We start from the raw sequence: 18,974 nt of genomic DNA, 5'->3' as shown, positions 1-18,974 counted from the left end.
TCTAAAATGCTATGTTTTAAAATTGTTATGCTGTGCAAAACTTGGTCTAAATATAATTATATTGATACTTTTATGGTGTTAAAATTGTCAAGGAATTAACCCTTTATTGAGGGAAGTACTCCTTTATTGCGGGAGGTAGCAAACATAGTGGAACTGATGCTTAAATCCCTGCAGCTGAAGAAATGGAGCCTTGTGGCAGTATTTCATCTCTCTCGAGGGTACCTCTTATTGGGGAGCAGTGCATAGTGGCATATATTCATATGTAGTAGAAGGACTAGTTCACACATACATGTATTCTGTGCTTTATTAATTTTAACCCTTCCCAGTTCTACCTGGGGGGGCGGATGCCATGCTCGTCGTCTTTTTTGTTTTTCATGCTCATTGTCTTGATGTCTTGTACCCTGTGTGTTTTTTGTTGTTAATCCTCACCTGAGGATATTTTCCCATTGTTGTTTTTTTTTTTGAAGGAGTGGAAGGGAGGGGGGGAGGAGAGAGAGATAGATATCGATGTGAGAAAGACACATTGATTGATTGCCTCCTGCACCTGACCCAATAGGGTGGGGATCAGACCTACAACCCTTGGGTGCACAGATTGATGCTCTAACCCCTGAGCACAACATTGGCCACTCCTGCACACCCACCACTGGGGATCAGGCCCACAACCTGGGCATGTGCCCCCAACCAGAATCAAACCTGGGACCCTTCAGTCTGCAGGCCAACGCTCTATCCACTGAGCCGTACTGGCCAGGGCTCCTGTGTATTTTTGAAGATGGTTTTATGAACAGTAGTTGCTCTAACTCAAATTCTTACATCGAGGCACCTTCTTTAACATAGTTATAATTGAAAAGTATGAAGTGTACTAATCTTTGTGCCTCTCACAGATACTACACACAGTTGGAAAGTGGACGGGTTCCCGTATATGCTGTTACTTTTCAAGAACCTGAGAATGATCCCCGTAATTGCTGTTACTTGTGGGCTGTTCAGTCCACCCAAGATAGGTAAGTGTGATGCATGTGTTTTTAAAAAATATTGGTCAAAAATGGAGCAGCATTTAATTTCTTTGGAAAGCTTTAACTTTGTACTGTGTTGTCTCTTTTTAGTGAAAGCAACATAATTCAGTGAAATAGTGATAGTTGAAATGATTAAAAAAGGTAAATGAGCCCTAGCTATTTTGGCTCAGTGGATAGAGCGTCAGCCTGCGGACCGAAGGGTCCCAGGTTCAATTCTGATCAAGGGCACATGCCCAGGTTGTGGGCTCGATCCCCAGTGTGGGGCATGCGGGAGGCAGCCAATCAATGATTCTCTTTCATTGTTGATGTTTCTATTTCTCTCCCTCTCCCTTTCCCTCTGAAATAAATAAAAATATACTTTTAAAAAAAGTTAAATGATTATTTCTAGAAGTTTAAGTAATTCTCATATATCAGTGAGAAGAAATTGTGCTTGCTTGATTTGTTTCAATGTTATTTCAAAGTGTAAGCCAATTCAGATGAGCAGGCAGCCTATTACTAGAGGCAATCTTTATGGCTTTCTGTGTTCTCTTGTAAGAACATCTTTTTTCTTTATAATCTCATTCCTTTTTCCTCTTTGTTTTGTATGCCTCTCTCATTTTTATTTAGCCCTACTCTGTTTTCTAGTATATTTTTAGGATTGACTTTTCCCTGTCATAAGCTCTAATGTTCTAATGTGCAACTATGGACAGATCTTTCTTTTCAATTTAATTTCTAACTGGTTCATTTCCAGTGCTAGAACAGTATTCAGTACTGATTTTTAACTTTTTTTCTTAGGTATTTAGTTCTTTCTTTGATGATCAGAGAAATTAAAGTTTGTGGTATAAATGCCATGATCTTGATAACTCACTGATCTCAGTACTTTCTCTTTCTAAGTGCTGTTCTACCTTAGATTTTATGTACCTGCATTGTGGACAATTTGGGTTTTTGTTTTCGATGTCCTCACGTTTGAGGTTTTGTTTTAACCTTACATTGTAGTAACAAGGCAATGAATGAAAAAATGATTTGCCATTTTTCAAATTTGTCAATCCTGGAGAAAATACAGAGATATCTATTGAGATGCCCCTCATTTGGATCAAATTCGTATTTCCATTCATCTGAGTGTAATGTGGGCCAGCAGCATTGAGAAATGGGCCTTGTGAGGCTTTGTGTGGTCAGGAATGAGAGGGCATTATGTTTATTTTTATCATTGACAGTATTACAGATGTTCCCCTTTCCTCCCCCTTTGCCCCTCTCCACTCAGCCTCTGCCCCACAGCAGGCCTTCCCACACTATTGTCTGTGTCCACGGGCTATGCATATGTGCATATATGTTCTTTGGCTAATCTCTTCCCTTCCCCTCCATACCCTTCCCCTCTGAGATATGTCATTCTGTTCCATGCATCCATGCCTCTGGACCTATTTTGTTCATTAGATTCTACATATAACTGAGAGCATGTATTTGTCTTTCTCTGACTGGCTTATTTCACTTAGCATAATGCTCTCCAGGTCCATCCATGCTGACACAAAGGGTAAGAGTTCCTTCTTTTTAATAGCCACATCATATTCCATTGTGTAAATGTACCACAGCTTTTTTGTTCCACTCATCTACTGATAGGCACTTAGGCTGTTTCCAGATCTTAGCTATTGTAAGTAATACTGCTATGAACATAGAGGTGCAATATTCTTTCTGATTCCTAGAAGTGGGATCGTTCCTTTCTTTTTTTAAAAAAATATGTTCATTGATTCAGAGGAAGGGAGATAGAGATAGAAACATCCACAATGAGAGAGAATCATTGATCAGCTAGCTTCTGCATGCCCTCTACTGGGGATTGAGCCCGCAACCCAGGCATGTGTCCTAATCAGAACTCAAACTGTGACCTCCTGGTTCATAGGTTGATGTTCAACCACTGAGCCACACTGCCCAGGCACAGTGATCGTAGTTTTATCATACGGACTCAATGTTGTATTCAAACTGAACTGATTTGGACAGTAAGAGATGCTTAGTGTAATTAATATGATTGTTAGTATTTCTTAGGAGAAACTAAAAAACATGCTGATCTCTCTTTCAGTGAAGGGGATGTGCTGAGTTTGCATCTGCTTCAACTGGCCTTTGGGGATAGAAAGTGTTTGCCATCAGGACAAATCTTATATGAGGTAAATGTAATGGTAATATTGCTTCATATTACCATTTTGTTCATTGATCACATATTTTAAGTCTTTTAGGACATTATCTTATTAAAAAGTTATTCTTATATTTAAGTTAGTCCTGTATTCACAATATAATGGAAAAGTATTACATTAGGGATTAGGACACCAGCTGCTTTACCAAGGTGGCTCTATTAGCACTCCAGGTATCACTTGCCTCTAAAATGAGGGAATTGGACAGAACTAAAGCTTATAGCCTAAATGGTACCCAGGAAAAATAACCCCATATTGATGCTCTTAACACAGAGGTGGGGAACCTTTTTCCTGCCCAGGGCCATTTGGATATTTATAACATCATTTGAGGGCAATACAAAATTATCAGCTTAAAAACTGGCCTGCTATATTTGGGCAAACATTTAATTAACTCATCCCTAATGCCTTGGCAGAGCCAGACAAAATGGTTTCAGGGCCTTAGATGACCCACGGGCCAGACGTTTCCCATCCCTGCTCTAACATCAAGCAGTAAACCATGGGGTGACTTTATAAACAGTCTTGTCACTGACAATTGTATAGGAGCATAAATGCAGCTAGCCTTTCATAGGACTATTTTTGTGGCTGAATTCTTGAGGAAATAGTGGGGTGCTGCTAATAGCCATGTTTGGTCAACCCTCACATTCCGTTCTCCAGAACAGGCTTTCTAGACCTGGTGTTCGAGGTTATAGGGACGGGTACCTGAATGATATGTGGCATTCCACTGATGATGCATTTGGGGGGAAAGTTTCACAGCTTTTTTTCAGATTCTTAAAGGGATTGAGGAGCAAAGACCTATTCTAGAGCAAGATTTTCATTGCGAATACAAGAGTAGGTTTGCTGGCCTAGAGTATGTGTATATATAACTTCAGTAGTTAGTCCAGTTTACACTCCAACCAGTAGTACATGAAGGTTACCATGTTTGATTAACAGCTTCAAAAAATTTATTGGTAATTACTTTTGAGAGACTAAAAGTAGCCTTTTATTTGATAAATATTTTATGCTATATGAAATTTTAGAGCTTTCAGTGATACTTTCAGGGTTTAACTTTTTTTGTTTGTGAAAAATCTTTAAATTTAGAAAACATTTAATTTTAGAATGACTTTTTGCTTAGAATCCTATGAAGATAAGGATTTTGTACACTTTATTTTTCAGGGGTTGGAGTACTGTGAAGAAAGATACACACTGGACCTCACATGTGGCATGTTTCCTTTGAGGGGACAGACTAGTAATACCAAACTGTTGGGATGCCAGAGTATAGAGAAATTTCGATCTCATGGTGACAGGGAGGAAGGCATGAGTGAAGGTTAGTTAAAAATTCTCTTATATGGCATGTGAATGCTTGACTTAAGGTTTATATATTTTTTTAATCGATTTTAGAGAGAAAGTAACCGATTTGTTGTTCGACTTACGCATTTACTAGTAGATCAGTCCTTCTCAACCAAAGTTCCTTTAAAGAATTCAGCTCTAAGACCTAAAAAAGGCATCCACTTTAGGTATTGATATTCTCTGGTACTAGCTATGCACCATTCTTGGGAGATATTCATTCAGATCATTTTCTATTTTCTACCTCCAATACCTCAAAGTTGCCAAGGTGACAACTGAAAATAAGCCAGACTATAACTTTTCTGATGAGTTTTTAATAAGGTGTTCTTGAAATATAAAAACAGTTAAGATAAAGGTGAGTAAATCTCTACTTATAAAATGCATGATAGAAGTGTGTTTTGGCAAATTAAATCAAATATGGATTTATTGAGAAAGATCTTGTTATAGTTTTTATTTGGGGGATTTTACTTTGAGATTATTCTAGTTTTTAAAATTATCTTTTCCTTTTAGCTCTGTCTCCTGACACTAGCGTTTCGATCTTCACCTGGCAAGTGAATATATATGGACAAGGAAAGCCTTCTATATATTTGGGGATTTTTGACATAAATCGTTGGTATCATGCACAAATGCCAGATTCATTAAGGTATGCGTCTCTCTCTTTCTTTTGGTATTTGTATCTGTAGCAGTTCAGTGAATAATTTTGTAAAATTTCCTTTTAGATCGGGAGAATCTCTACATAATTGCTCTTATTTTGCATTGTGGTCGCTGGATTCTGTTGTAAATATGACTTCTCCACATTACATCTTGGATATATTAGTCAACGAGAGAAGTTTAAGTCGAGGACTTGCTCCTTCATACTCACCTCCTGAGCAGTTTTTTAACCCAAGTTCCTATAACTTTGGTATGTATTTCCCTAACATTACCTTTTGAGAAAAATAACATGCAAGAATATGTGTGTGTGTGTGTGTATTTATGTTTAACATATGTGCATAGTATTATCTATTCATATCTCATTGTCAGCTAATATATGGATAGCTTAGAAAATATACATGTACATGAGAAATTTAATACATAGTCTATAAAGAAATTATCACAGTTTTGAATTTGCTAGAAAAGATTAAATATTTCACACTTACTGCATTTGTGATAAAGTTGGGTATCATTTTTGATAAAGTTTGGAAATACTTGGAAAAATATTTTAAAATTTATTGTATATAATAATTTGATACCTTGGCTAGCAATCTGTTAAGAGAAATTCTGTTGTTATCAATGCCATTTCAAATAAAATACTTAAGTGGATTTTTAAAATCTTTTTTTTAGATGCCACTTGTTTGTTAAACTCAGGAGTTGTTCATATAACTTGTACTGGCTTTCAGAAGGAGGTAGGTAACAGCTGGCAATGTGGACAGTGTTTCTTATTGAACTCAAGTCAGATCATGGATTTAAACTTGATGGTAGCTTCTACTAAGTTAATGAGACATATCGGAATGTTTTTAGCAGCTTTCTGTGGATGTTAGCTACTTGACACCAAGGAAAAGATCAAAGTAGGTCATTGTCTTACCTGTCCCTTTTTATCCTTTCTCTGAATTCTCCTTTCTCCAGAAAGCTTTTGAATAAATAATGAAAAGAGGTACCTAGCACAGTGGTACAGTGCCTGGCACAGAGCGGATGATGACTGTCTGTTGAAAAATACTTTTCTAGGAAAACATCAAGTGACAAACCTTTTAACTGATAATCACATAGATGTAGATGAATGCCATATTTATACTTCATATCAGGTCTTGTGTGTATTAGACCCAGAGGAATTAACTGCAGGGTGTTGTGTGTGTGTTTGTGTTCATAAAGAGCTGTCATCGAGTCTATCAGCTTTAGAGAAAGTAATGGGTACCTTTCATAAATGGGTAATTTTGATTGTGAGGAATTACCAGACTGTTTTCCAAAGTGGGCTTTATCATTTTATATTCCCACCAGCAGTGTGTGAGGATTCCATGTAAGCTACAATATTTATAATTACGAAGCATTGATTTAGCTCAAGAACCTATAAACTCTTTTCCTTGAAAGAAGTACAAAAATGTAGTCTTCCACAATCTCCATTTCAGTGTTTTTAGTTTTATTCAAAATGTTAAGTCTACGAGTGGGGTAACGAGTTTATTATGTATTCTTAAATTTGGTTATTTGATTAATTGATATCTTATTGATCAATCTGTTTCAGACTTTGACCTTTTTAAAGAAATCAGGACCATTTATCAATGAAGTTATTTCTGATAGTTATAATCGATGTCTTATGGCTGGCCTTCTCTCACCAAGACTTATTGACATGCAGCCTTCCAGTTTAAGTCAGGTGAGATGATTTTTTCTTAATCCTCACCCAAGGATATGTTTTTATTGATTTTTGAGGAGAGAGAGAAACATTGATCATTGCCTCCTATATGTTCCCTATTGGGGATCAAGCCTGCAACCTGGGCATTTGCCCTGACCAGGAATTGAATCATGCATGACCTGGTTCGTAGGTTGACACTCAACCACTGAGCCACACTGGCCGGGCTATAAATTGAATCTTAATAATATGGTATTTTGTGACTGGCTTCTTTCACTTAGCACAATGCTTTCAAGGTTCATTTATCTTGGAGCATGTATCAGTACTTCATTCCATTTTATGGCTGGCTAGTATTTCACTGTACCAAGTATACCTCATTTTGAAATTCATTCTTCAGGTGATGGACAGTCTTTGGCTATCAGGAATAATGCTGCTTCATTTGGAGTTCTTGTGTAGTCATGTGTTTTCATTTCTCTTGCGTGTGTACCTAGGTGTGGAATTGCTGGGTCATACGGTAATTTTGCTTGTGAGGAATTACCAGACTGTTTTCCAAAGTGGGCTTTATCATTTTATATTCCCACCAGCAGTGTGTGAGGATTCCAATTTTTCCACATCACCAATGCTCATTATTGTCTTTTTTATATAGCCATCCTAGTGAGTCATAATGATTTTTAAGCCTTTAAAATTTTGTATTCTGAACTAGAACTTCTACCTCTGATTCTGTGATCACATATCCTTTCTTATTTAATTTCCTACTTTTTGTATGCATGGTGTAGGAAGAACAATTAAAAGCTGTATTGTCAGCAGCAATCCACACAAGTTCCCTGGGACTTTTGACTGGATATATCAGGAGGTGGATACTGGATGGTAAGATTGTCATTTTTAATGGAAAGTTACTTTAGTATTTTTAAAATTATCAACTCGCTGTTTGTGGGGGTGGTTAGTTAAACTTCATTTGGAGCTATTTGTAGATTCGCATATAGTTACATGATTATAAGACATAATATAGAGAGATCCTGTGTACTCTTTACCCCCCTACCCCCAACCGCCACCCCAATGATAAAATCTGGCAAACTTCTACTACATCAAATCAGGATCCCCCAGGTTGCCCTTGTATAGCCACATCCCTAACCCCTGACAATCACTAATCTATTCTTTATAATTTTGTCATTTAAAAAATGTTCATAAATGGAAGCACACAGTATGCAACCTTCTGGGATTGACTCTTGTTCACTCAGCAAAATTCTTTGGAGACTTACCCAGGTTGTGTGTATCGCTCTCACTCTACACACATTTGAGAATAAGTTGAAGACCTCGTGTTCCTTTATCCATAAATAATTAAATATTTCCTTCTAAGAACAAGGACACTCCATTAAAAGCCCACTTTGTAACTATAAAAATCATGAAAATTAATATTGATAACATGCCATTATCTAATCTACAGACATTGGAATCTCACTAATTGTCCCGATAAGGACCTTTGTAGCATTCTCGGGCAGGGGAAATCCAGAATATGTACATATTGTATTTGATTTTCATGTCTTCCTATTTATTTTTATTTTATCATTTAAGAATTGCAGGAGGTGTGTGTGTGTTTTGTTGTTTTTTTAATCTTCACCTAAGGGCATGTTTTTTTAATTGACTTATTTTTTTTTTAAGTGAGGAGGGGAGAGAGAGAAACATGGATGTGAAAGAGAACATCAGTCAGTTGCCTCCTGTACATGCCTGACTGGGAATCGTACCCCAACCTTTTGATGTACCGGAGGACACTCCAACTATCTAAGCCACCTGGCTAGGGCAGTTTTCATGTCTTTTTAATCTCTAAAGTTGGTATAAGCCTTTCTCTTTCCAAAAATATATATTTTTAAAGAATATAACCCTGTTATTTTGTAGATTGCTTTTCAGTTTGGTTTATTGATCTTTCCTCAGGACTGGATTCAGATTTTACAGTTTTCACATAAAGTAATGTACTGCTCTGAGAAGGGGACATGGTACCAGTTTCTCTCTGTTGTTGATTTTTATCTTGCTCACTTGGTAAGGGTGGTTTCTGTCAGGTTTCTCCACTAAAAAGTTAGTCCTTTTTTGTTTCTAATTAATAATCATTCTTTATTTTTTCTTTTATATTTACAAATTAGAACAACCAAATTCTGCTGCTAATTTGCGCTTTGTTCTTGAATGGACATGGAATAAAGTGGTTCTCACAAAAGAGGAATTTGACAGACTATGTAAGTACTCTATTAAAAAATTAATCATTTACTTTTTAAGTACGTAACAATAATTTTAATCATCTTGACATTATAAATTCTTAAGGCCTAGAAGAAAACTTTGTTTTTAGTTTAGAGTGACAAAATTATTTTTTGACGAAGATTTTGCAACAGATTGTTAAACTGGCAACATATTATGTCCATATTGGCAAGTTTAAGAATTGCATCTTAGGCATCTTTTGATCTTCAGAGTTTAATTTACAAAATTGGTTATGATTAAGGAGAATATGCGAGCTAACTTCAGAAACTGCTCTACTTATTCATTTTCTGTTTAAAGTATTTATGAGCATAAAGAAACTAAATAGGGTAAAAGCTCATCATCTGTTTTCTAACAATTGTCATTATCAGGCATTCCGGATCATTTTCCTTCTTGACAGTTGTGCACTTTGAGTTTTGAGGTATCCTGTGAATATTAAAAACCCGTTATGCCCAGTTAGTGCAGAAATGATTACTCTGTACGTGAAAGTAAAATTAAAGTTTATTGCCCCAGCTGGTTTGGTTCAATGGATAGAGCATTGGCCTGCGGACTGAGGGGTCCCGGGTTTGATTCCGGCCAAGGGCACATGCATCATTGATGTTTCTCTCTCCCCCTCTCCTTTCCTCTCTAAAATCAATAAAATATATATTTTAAAAAAAAAGTTTATTTAGAAGTATTTGTTATTTCCATTATGATGAGTGAACAAATGGATTTTTCAAAATTTATTCTTAATAGAATTTTTAAATCAAAGTTGTACAAGAAGACATGGGGTTCTATTGTATTTTAGGGCATACTCATAAAACTAAAAACATGGATTAAAAATTTTTAAATATTTCAGTAATCTGATAATTCAGAGTAAGGGTAAAAATATACTCTTTTCAGGGGAAAATGTTTTCAGGATTGATAATGTAAGTTATGTAAAAGAAAAAATTCAACTCAGTTTATAAAATTCTGTGTCTTTATTATTTTAGCATCATGTGGTGTTTCAGGGTTGAACTTGGTAATAACTCAGCCATTGTTACTGCCTTGAGCTTCATTGATGGTTAATGAAGATTTATTTTTTAGATAAAATAATAATTAAAAAATAAGTATACTAAATGTATTAGAGGTAAAGCAAATATATTTTTTCAAGTGTTTTTTGTGTGTTTTTTTAACTAATTTTTAGAGCTGGGAGGGAGAGAGATTGATTTGTTGTTCCACTTACTTATACAGTCATTGGTTGATTCTTTTATATGCCTGGACTGGGGATCGAAACCAAAACTTTGGCATATTGCAACGATGCTTTACCCAACAACAATTGAGCTATCCGGCCAGGGCGTAAAGCAAATAATTTGATTTGAGTAAGGAAGGTTTTAGAATTCAGATAATTGTTTTAAATGATATATCAAATATTACACATTATATAGTAAAATACAATTAAATGTTAATGCAATTAAATCTAATCAAAAGATGTAACCAATAGCAACTAAAACACTCCCCCCCCACCAAAGGATTTGTAAATTCAACCTTTAATTCAAAATTAAAGGACAACTGAGTCTACAATGAATTATGACATGCCTTCAGTTTTATTGTAGTAAGTCATTATCTGACTCTTTTTTTTTTTAATATATTTTATTGATTTTTTACAGAGAGGAAGGGAGAGGGACAGAGAGTTAGAAACATCGATGAGAGAGGAACATCGATCAGCTGCCTCCTGCACACTCCCCACTGGGGATGTGCCTGCAACCAAGGTACATGCCCTTGACCAGAATCGAACCTGGGACCCTTGAGTCCGCAGGCCGACGCTCTGTCCGCTGAGCCAAACCAGTCAGGGCTTATCTGAATCTTAATGTCTAACTTTTTAAAGACTGGAGGTGGAAGAAAGTTCTTATTAATTGCAGAACAATATGGTACATAACATTTCTGACATACAATATTTATTTGAAGGAGAATAATGAATATACTGATTTTTAGTGAATCTGAAATTGAATCTGTATCACCTTTTCTACTTACCTCATTCTACATTTAAAAAAAGTTATTGTGTCTATCCCTTCTAGGTTCCTTGAGGGTGTTTGCCATTTCAAGCTCGTCTTTATAAATCTCATAAAGTATAGAATGATTCTGTGGTCAGTAGGGATGAGAGAAAGTTCTCAGTTGTGAGTTTAATTATTTGAGATTTATTGTGTTGAAACTGATTGTATATTTTATCTTTGAAAGGTACACCATTATTTGATGGTTCGTGTCATTTCATTGATCCACAGACTATACAGTCTATTCAACAATGCCATTTGCTTCTTAGCAATCTTAATACAGTCTTAAGCTGTTTTGCAACAGAGGCACAAGAGATCACAGAAAGAGGTGTGCTGTTTATCTTATATAAATTAGCGTTTTGTTAAATTTTACTTATTGACTTCTTAAAAGAATAAATTTCCTGTCTTAGATGGATCATTGTGCAAAAAGGCCATTATTTCTCAAATGCTCTTTTGGTTTTTTTTGTGTGTGTTTTTTTATGAAAAGCTACATAATGCTATTAGGTGTATCATGAGCCCATGCTTAAATAAGTGGCAAATTCTGGATTTAAACCTAATGGCTTTTAAGGTAGTATGTTTATAGTAGAATTTCAAATTTTTAAATTATACATAAGTTTTTATTCACAGAGGTCATTGTAATGTTTTCTGCTGTTTTGCCATTTAAACGAAACAGTTTTATTTAAAGGTCTGATGTGAACAACCTATGGTATATTAATGATACTGTATAGTTTGTAGCAGTGTATAAACTTCTGAAATTAGGTAAATGGAAGTGTAGCTGAGATAGAAACATACCTAAAACGTCTACTTTAGTGAGCTATTTGTTCAACCTAAGTTTTAACTTACTGTTAAAAATTACCAAAGAATTAATTAGTTTTTGAATTAGTGTCTTGATTTTTCATTTGTGGTTGAAGTTTAAACAACTGATGTTTAACTCTTCTTTACAGGCCGTATGAACTTAACCAATAAATGTGTGGTTTCCCAGCTCATCTGTCAGTATGCACAAATGGTTCTCTGGTTCTCTCATTCTGGGCTTTTACCAGAGGGCTTAGGTAAAATATTTACTTATCTATAAATATTAATTGAAGCATTCTTAAATCTTAATAATTTTGTGGTTGTGTTCTGATGTTTTGGGTTTTCTTTCTTCTATCACCTCACTTATGTTTCTTTTATTACTTTCTTTTCTTACATTCTTTCTGTTTATCTTCAGTACCTCACCCCATGCCTGATACACAGGTTTTCCATACATGTTTATTGCGTTAAAGAACATTCTGAAGGAAAAAATATTTGAAAGAATATTATGGCTTCTGAAAGTTGATTCAGTATCACCAGCTATAATCTAGGTCCATAGAACTTACGCATCTTATAATCTAATTTGTCAATCTTTTTATTTTAAGAGTTCTTTTAATATGGTTATTAACAAATACTTAGCATCATTTAAATACCTCTTTTTATCTCAGGGGTGGGGAACCTTTTTTCTGCCAAGGGCCATGTGGATATTTATAATATCATTCACGTGCCATACAAAATTATCAACTTAAAAGTTAACCTGCTATATTTGGTCAAACATTTAATTAACTCACCTCTAATACCCTGGCAGGGCCAGACCTAATAATTTCCCAGGTCTTATATAGCCTGCAGGCCGGACATTCCCCGCCCCTGTTTTATCTAATGACTGATGCCAATATTAAGAATTAGAGAATTTGACTTTTGCTATATTTGTTTAAAATACACTTCCAAAGCTTATTAACTTCTTGCATTTCCAGGATTTGCATTAGATTTTTTTATTTTTATTTTTTTTAAATATATTTTATTGATTTTTTTACAGAGAGGAAGGGAGAGTGTTAGAAACATTGATGAGAGAGAAACATCAATCAGCTGCCTCCTACACACCTCCTACTGGGGATGTGCCCGCAACCAAGGTACATGCCCTTGACCGGAATCGAACCTGGGACCCTTCAGTCTGCAGGCCGACTCTCTATCCACTGAGCCAAACCGGTTAGGGCTCGCATTAGATTTTATTTAAGCTTGCTTCTCTCACTGTCCATAATTGCTGTTGATCTGTTCTTTCATAATCCTCTTAGCATCCTTATTGTTACAGGTGTTTATGAGAGACTTGGTTTTCTCATTTGTGCATCTATTAATAAAGGGGTGGGTATATTACTGAAGTTTAGGAAGCCTACAAATTAAACAATAATATAAAATTATAGTAAAATATCAATGTGAGTAACCTAAGTATTGTCGGGATATTTTGGAAATATTACTAGCTTTTTTTCCAACTCTTAAAAAAACAATCTAGATGATGCTGTGCAGTTGTCAAGGTTATGCTACAACTACCCTGTAATTCAGAGCTACTACACCAGTCGTCGGCAGAAGTGTGAGCTTTTATCAAGGTATAGTACATCCAGAATCTTCCAGCAACATGTTAGACATTTCTCCTGTAGGAAGTCAGAACGCCTTCTGAGGTAGAACAGCATTCATTCTGTTATAAAATGATTAAATGGGTGGAATTCTCAGAATTTGTTACCGACATTACTGTTTTATTTGTAATGTTTGCCTTGGCCTGATGGTCACACTTTTACTTTAGAACTTGAGTATAGCTATTTGTTATTTCCTAAAGAAAGCTATTTACCACCATTCATAATTAGAGGAGATTCTATAATTTTAAATGTGCTTTTTCTGAGAATTCTTATTCAGGAAGGAAAAAAACTGGAAGCTGCTATTTGTCAAAAAAGCTTAAAATAGGTCACCAGTTAGTTATTTTACATTCTTTCCATTAACAGTTGCATTTCAGCACTTGGACGACTTTGTTTTTTTCCCCTTATTTCTTCTCCCCCCCCCCCCCCCTTCCTGCTTCCAACTCTTCTCCCTTTGATAATTGGGATCATTGCTTTTAAAAATTTAATGCTATTGTCTTGATAATAATAATTACCACTAATGTTAAATAATCTTTAATGTTGCCCTTATTGCAGTGGGAAATGGAACTCTGACTATTTGATGATCGATGGAATGGTTTCTCAGTTAGGAGATCAAGTTGAGAAGTTGTGGAAACGAGATGAAGGAGGCACGGGAAAATATCCTCCTCCTAGTCTGCATGTAGGTTTGCAGTAACATTGTATAAGAGTTCACAAAGTTGTGGGGGGGGAGGTTTGCTTAACTGAGTTGTCACACCTGGCACAGTCTGGGGGAAAAACAAGGAGTGTGAATAAATCCATAATAATAAAAGCATAATATGCTAATTAGACCGGACGCCTTCCCGGCGAGGGAAGCCCAGGTCTCAGGTGCCGGTGCTGGCAGCCGGGGGAAGGAAGGCCTACTCTTGCACGAATTTTGTGCGTTGGGCCTCGAGTGGGTATATAAAATGGACTGAATTTTTTATTTCTTTTATAGGCACTACTTGACATATACCTACTAGACAACGTTTCTGAAACAAGCAAACATTTTATTGTATCCTTTAAAATTTTTATTAAATAATTCATGTACTACCTAAATCACAAAATTTCAGAATAGTAGGAACCAATACACAAGCTAATCCAGTCTCAATTTCACATTTGAATTTTTTTAAAAGGAAGGTTTGTTTCCTTTTTTTTTTTTTTTTGCCCTGATTCATAATTTAATGGCTGTGCAAGTGCTGGTCTCTTATTTCTGCCGCTCACGGGCCCACTGCTCTGGGGTCAGGGTTTTCTGCTCAAAGGCATGGATATGAGGGAGCTCTTCTGCTAGACACACGTTCACCAGCCGGTGTCTGGAGCAGCAGCTTCCCCTCGAACTCGGCCGACACCACCAGGACTCGGAAGCTGGACGCGCAACGGTTGGGAGTCGTGTCCTCCACCTCCACGTGCTCTGCCTGCAGGTCCCGTCGCAGCTTCTCCCGCGGGTGCTCGGCGCTGAGTTCCATGGCGGCCGGCAGGGGCGGCCCGGTGCGGGCAGAACCCCAGATCCCATGCGGGTCACGCTGCTTCCACCCTCACTGCTGCCACTTCTGCGGAGGCCTCTACTTCCGCCCTTACTGAGGCGTTCCTACAAGGAAGGTTTCTTAACCCAGGATCTGTGGGTTGGGTTTAGGTGGTCTGTGGCTAACCTGAAATTACGCAAATGTTTATTTTTCTAGGGATAGGGTTCAGTGCTTTTATCAGATTCTCAAATGTGTCATTTTCAAATAGGTTAACTTATATACTGAATATAAATACATTTAAGGTTGTTTAATATTTTCTACCTTAGACATTGTGTTGAGCCCTGTGGTCGTTGCAATAAGGTTTTTGTCCTAATGTCAGTTATTAATCTGAAACGTGTAGTTCTATTTATAGTTGATAAGACACTTGATGCATTTGCTTAAGCTTCCAAGTTTTGCTGGCTAACTGGAGTTTGTCTGTATAGCTTTGTTTCTTAAATTTGCTAAGCTACTGACTTCATGAAGCAAGTATGCTTTAGTTCTCTTTTGTGGTGGTGCTTCCTATAGAGAATGAAGGAAGCTGGTATGGCATTGCCTATACCCACATCTAATAAAACTACTTCCCCTAGCTGGGCATTCATAATGGTTTTCAAAAACTAAAGTCTTTCAAGAATCATTCCTGCTATATTCTGTTGCTACCTATTATAAATATACTAGAGGCCCGGTGCATAAAAATTTGTGCACTCGGGGGGGGGGGGGGGGCCTCAGCCCAGCCTGTGCCCTCTCGCAGTCTGGGACCCCTCGGGAGATAACAACCTGCTGGCTTAGGCCTGCTCCCGGGTGGCAGAGGGCAGGCCCAATCCCTAGGTGCAGCCCCTGGTCGGGCTCAGAGCAGGGCTGATTGGGGAGTTGGGGCGCCGCCCCCTGTCATACACAGAGCAGGGTGATCGGGAGGTTGTGATTCCACCCTCAGTCACGCTCAGGGTAGGGCCGATTGGGGGGTTGGGGCACCATCCCCTGTCACACTCAAGGCAGGGTCGATGGGGAGGTTGCGGCGCCACCCCCTGTCATGCACAGAGCAGGGCCCATCAGGGGGTTGGGGTGCCGCCACTCACACTCAGGGCAGGGCCAATGGGGAGGTTATGGCTCTACCCTGTCACACACAGAGCAGGGCCCGTGGGGGGGGTGAGGGGTTGGGGCGCCGCACCCTGTCACACACAGAGCCACAGGGCAATCGGGGTTTGGGCGCTGCCCCCTGTCACGCTGATCCCGGTGCCGGGAGGCCTTGCGGCTCCGCTGATCCCGGTGCTGGGAGGCATATTACCCTTTTACTATATAGGGTAGAGGCCTGGTGCATGGCTTGGTACCAGATGGTTTGCCCTGAAGGGTGTCCTGGATCAGGGTGGGGGTCCCCACTGGGGTGCCTGGCCAGCCTGGGTGAGGGGATGATGGCTGTTTGCAGCTGGTCACACATCCTTCAGGGTGGGGGTCCACACTGGGGTGTCTGGCCAGTCTGGGTGAGGGGCTGAGGGCTGTTTTCAGGCTGGGGGTGACTGAAGCTCCCAACCGCTCCTTTTTTTCTTTTTTTTTTTTTCTTTTTTATTCTGGGACAGCTTTAGCTTGAGGCTTTTCTCCAGCTCTTAGGCCTCCGGGGCTGAAAGTAGGTTTCTGGCCTTTGCTTACAATGTTGCGATCCTTCTGGCTGAAGTCTGGCGGTATTCGTTACAATGTTTCTTAAACTGCAGGCTCAGAGGCCTTGCAGCCGCAGGCGGGGAACGTTGGTTTCCTCCGTCACTGAGGCAAGCAAGCCTCATGTTAAATTCAAGCTGCCTGGCTGCCGGCTGCCATCTTGGCTGACAGTTAATTTGCATACCTCGCTGATTAGCCAATGGGAAGGGTAGCGGTCGTATGCCAATTACCATGTTTCTCTTTTATTAGTGTAGATAGCTAGAAGTTTTTGTTTATTGTCCTTAACCCACTTTTTAAAAGACCATTTATTTGCTACTTGATATTATGTATTCATTTCCAAACAAAACAGATACTTCAATTGAATCATTTCCAACTGCCTTTGCCATTTCTTGGGACCAGGTTAAACTTATTCAAGGATTTTGGTTGATCGATCATAATGACTATGAGGTGAGTCTGTTAGTTCACTTAGAATTAAAGCTTTTGTAAACTATTTAAATGATTAAGATTTATATTAAAGATATGATTGAATCTATTTCTAGAGGTAATGTAAGGAGTCAGTTCAAATAATGCCTTCACTACCTTAGGCAGTAAGAATACAAAGATAAAACTCCAGGAGTCTCACTGCTTAAAGAAGGAAACAAATAGGTAACATTACTAATAGTGCAGATATGGTGATTGTTAGGTTAGAAATCTGTTTAGTGTGTTGGGGGAACCACAGAAGGCAGGATTTAGCATTGATATGTGAAGTTGGTGATGGAAAGATTTTGTATAATTTATAATTGTATAATGAGGTCTCAAGCATGAGTTTTTGATAAGGCTTTTATTGAAAATAAAGTATACTGTAGGTTGACATTTACACTGGTTTTATCTTGATTTTTGTGGCTTTAGTATTGCCTGTCTTTTTAAAGGTGTGCTACTTCGTATGAATGCAAAGCATGTATTTGTGTTTACCAGTTTTCATGTCATTTTTGCAGAATGGTTTGGATCTTCTGTTTCATCCAGCTACTGCAAAACCTTTCTCATGGCAGCATTCAAAGATTATTCAAGCCTTTATGAGTCAGGGCGAGCACAGACAAGCCCTCAGATATATTCAGACAATGAAGCCAACAGTGTCCAGTGATAGTGATATTATCCTTCACATCACTGTTTTGCTTTTTAATAGGTAATCAAACTTTTGATCTTAACTGTTAATATAATGGTATTGATGAAGTATGTAGTAGCAATATATATTTCGCTTTTATTGTATTACATAGTATTCTTACAATTCTTCATCTTTCAAGCTTAAGAAAAATGTAAAACATCTTTTATCTAGAATAACATAAATAAGAAGTACCTTGAGTAAAAGAGGAAACCAAACTGAGGTTTAAAATTATATCTGTTGCTAATTGATAATATTGGTAGTGTCCTACATGGATAGTTAATGCCTGAGTATACTGTAAAGGAGCCAGAAGTATCGAGGAAGAATAAAATCATCTTGAGTTGGTTATTGTTTGTTTGTTTGTTTGTTTATGCTTTGAGTGAGAGGAAGGGGGAGAGAGAAGCATCACTTTGTTGTTCCATTTATGCATATATTGTTTGATTCCTGTATGTGCCCTGACAGGGGATGGCACCCACACCTTGGCATATGGGGACGTTGCTCTAGTTAACTGAGCTACCCGGCCAGGGTGATAATTCTGTTCTTTGAGATATATCCCAATGATGGTACTCCAGTATTTCGGTAATATTGGTTGTTGGGTATTGCAGTGCTTTGCTTTTGGTATTTGCCATTGCATTGTTATAGAAAGGAAGTCTTGAAGCATCTGTTTAAATAATTTAAGAAAGTTTCAGGTTTCACATCTTAATACTTTAACAAGATTTGAGCAGGTAATATCTTTATATTCTTTTTTTCTTCCCTTGGCAGTGTTTTAATGTTCTCTCGTGTTTAATGTATCAGCATGATACATTTACCGTATATATTAATGGTGACAAGTTAAATGACATGGTTGAAGATATGATCGTCTGGTTATTGGGTTTTCTTATTAACTAAATTAGTTGGGGAAATTGCTTGGAACTGAAATTTCTTACCAAATTGTAACTTTATTTTATACAACTCGTATTGTGTGTTTTGTTTCTATCTTTTTGGTTGGTCGTTTTTCTTCTTTTTGAGAATTTTTCCCCAAGGACATGCTTAGAAAGAGAGAGAGAGAAACTCTGATGTGAGAGAGAAACATCAGCTGATTGCCTTTCCTATGTGCCCCAACTGCAGCCCGGGTATGTGCCCTGATGGAATTAAACTATCAACCACTGAACCACTCCACTGGGTGTTTGGTCATTTTTATGTTTTTATAAATTGGTCATTTT

General features: G+C 37.7%; 1 protein-coding gene and 1 pseudogene across 2 annotated transcripts in view; one reads left to right on the top strand and one right to left on the bottom strand.

The window, feature by feature from the left end:
- The window catches only part of AHCTF1 (AT-hook containing transcription factor 1), a 74,562-nt gene that overhangs the window by 23,835 nt on the left and 31,753 nt on the right, over nt 1-18,974 (top strand). Inside the window, exons 6-21 of the mRNA XM_081114444.1 lie at nt 882-998; nt 3,058-3,142; nt 4,319-4,469; nt 5,000-5,132; nt 5,209-5,390; nt 5,810-5,871; nt 6,702-6,830; nt 7,583-7,673; nt 8,942-9,031; nt 11,244-11,384; nt 12,001-12,105; nt 13,353-13,446; nt 14,026-14,149; nt 14,444-14,500; nt 16,935-17,081; nt 17,609-17,796. Coding sequence (XP_080970570.1) covers nt 882-998; nt 3,058-3,142; nt 4,319-4,469; nt 5,000-5,132; nt 5,209-5,390; nt 5,810-5,871; nt 6,702-6,830; nt 7,583-7,673; nt 8,942-9,031; nt 11,244-11,384; nt 12,001-12,105; nt 13,353-13,446; nt 14,026-14,149; nt 14,444-14,500; nt 16,935-17,081; nt 17,609-17,796 — 1,896 coding nt within the window. The remainder of the gene's footprint in view (nt 1-881; nt 999-3,057; nt 3,143-4,318; nt 4,470-4,999; nt 5,133-5,208; nt 5,391-5,809; nt 5,872-6,701; nt 6,831-7,582; nt 7,674-8,941; nt 9,032-11,243; nt 11,385-12,000; nt 12,106-13,352; nt 13,447-14,025; nt 14,150-14,443; nt 14,501-16,934; nt 17,082-17,608; nt 17,797-18,974) is intronic.
- LOC308535524 (bolA-like protein 2) lies at nt 14,693-14,951 on the bottom strand (annotated as a pseudogene). Its single transcript has one exon. The product of its transcript is annotated as a bolA-like protein 2 (transcript).

The sequence above is a fragment of the Myotis nattereri genome (genome assembly GCF_964212035.1).
Source record: "Myotis nattereri genome assembly, chromosome: 20".
Classification (NCBI taxonomy): Eukaryota; Metazoa; Chordata; class Mammalia; order Chiroptera; family Vespertilionidae; genus Myotis; species Myotis nattereri.
The sequence above is the reverse complement of the archived record's forward strand: the minus strand, read 5'-3'. Positions and strand labels throughout refer to the sequence as shown.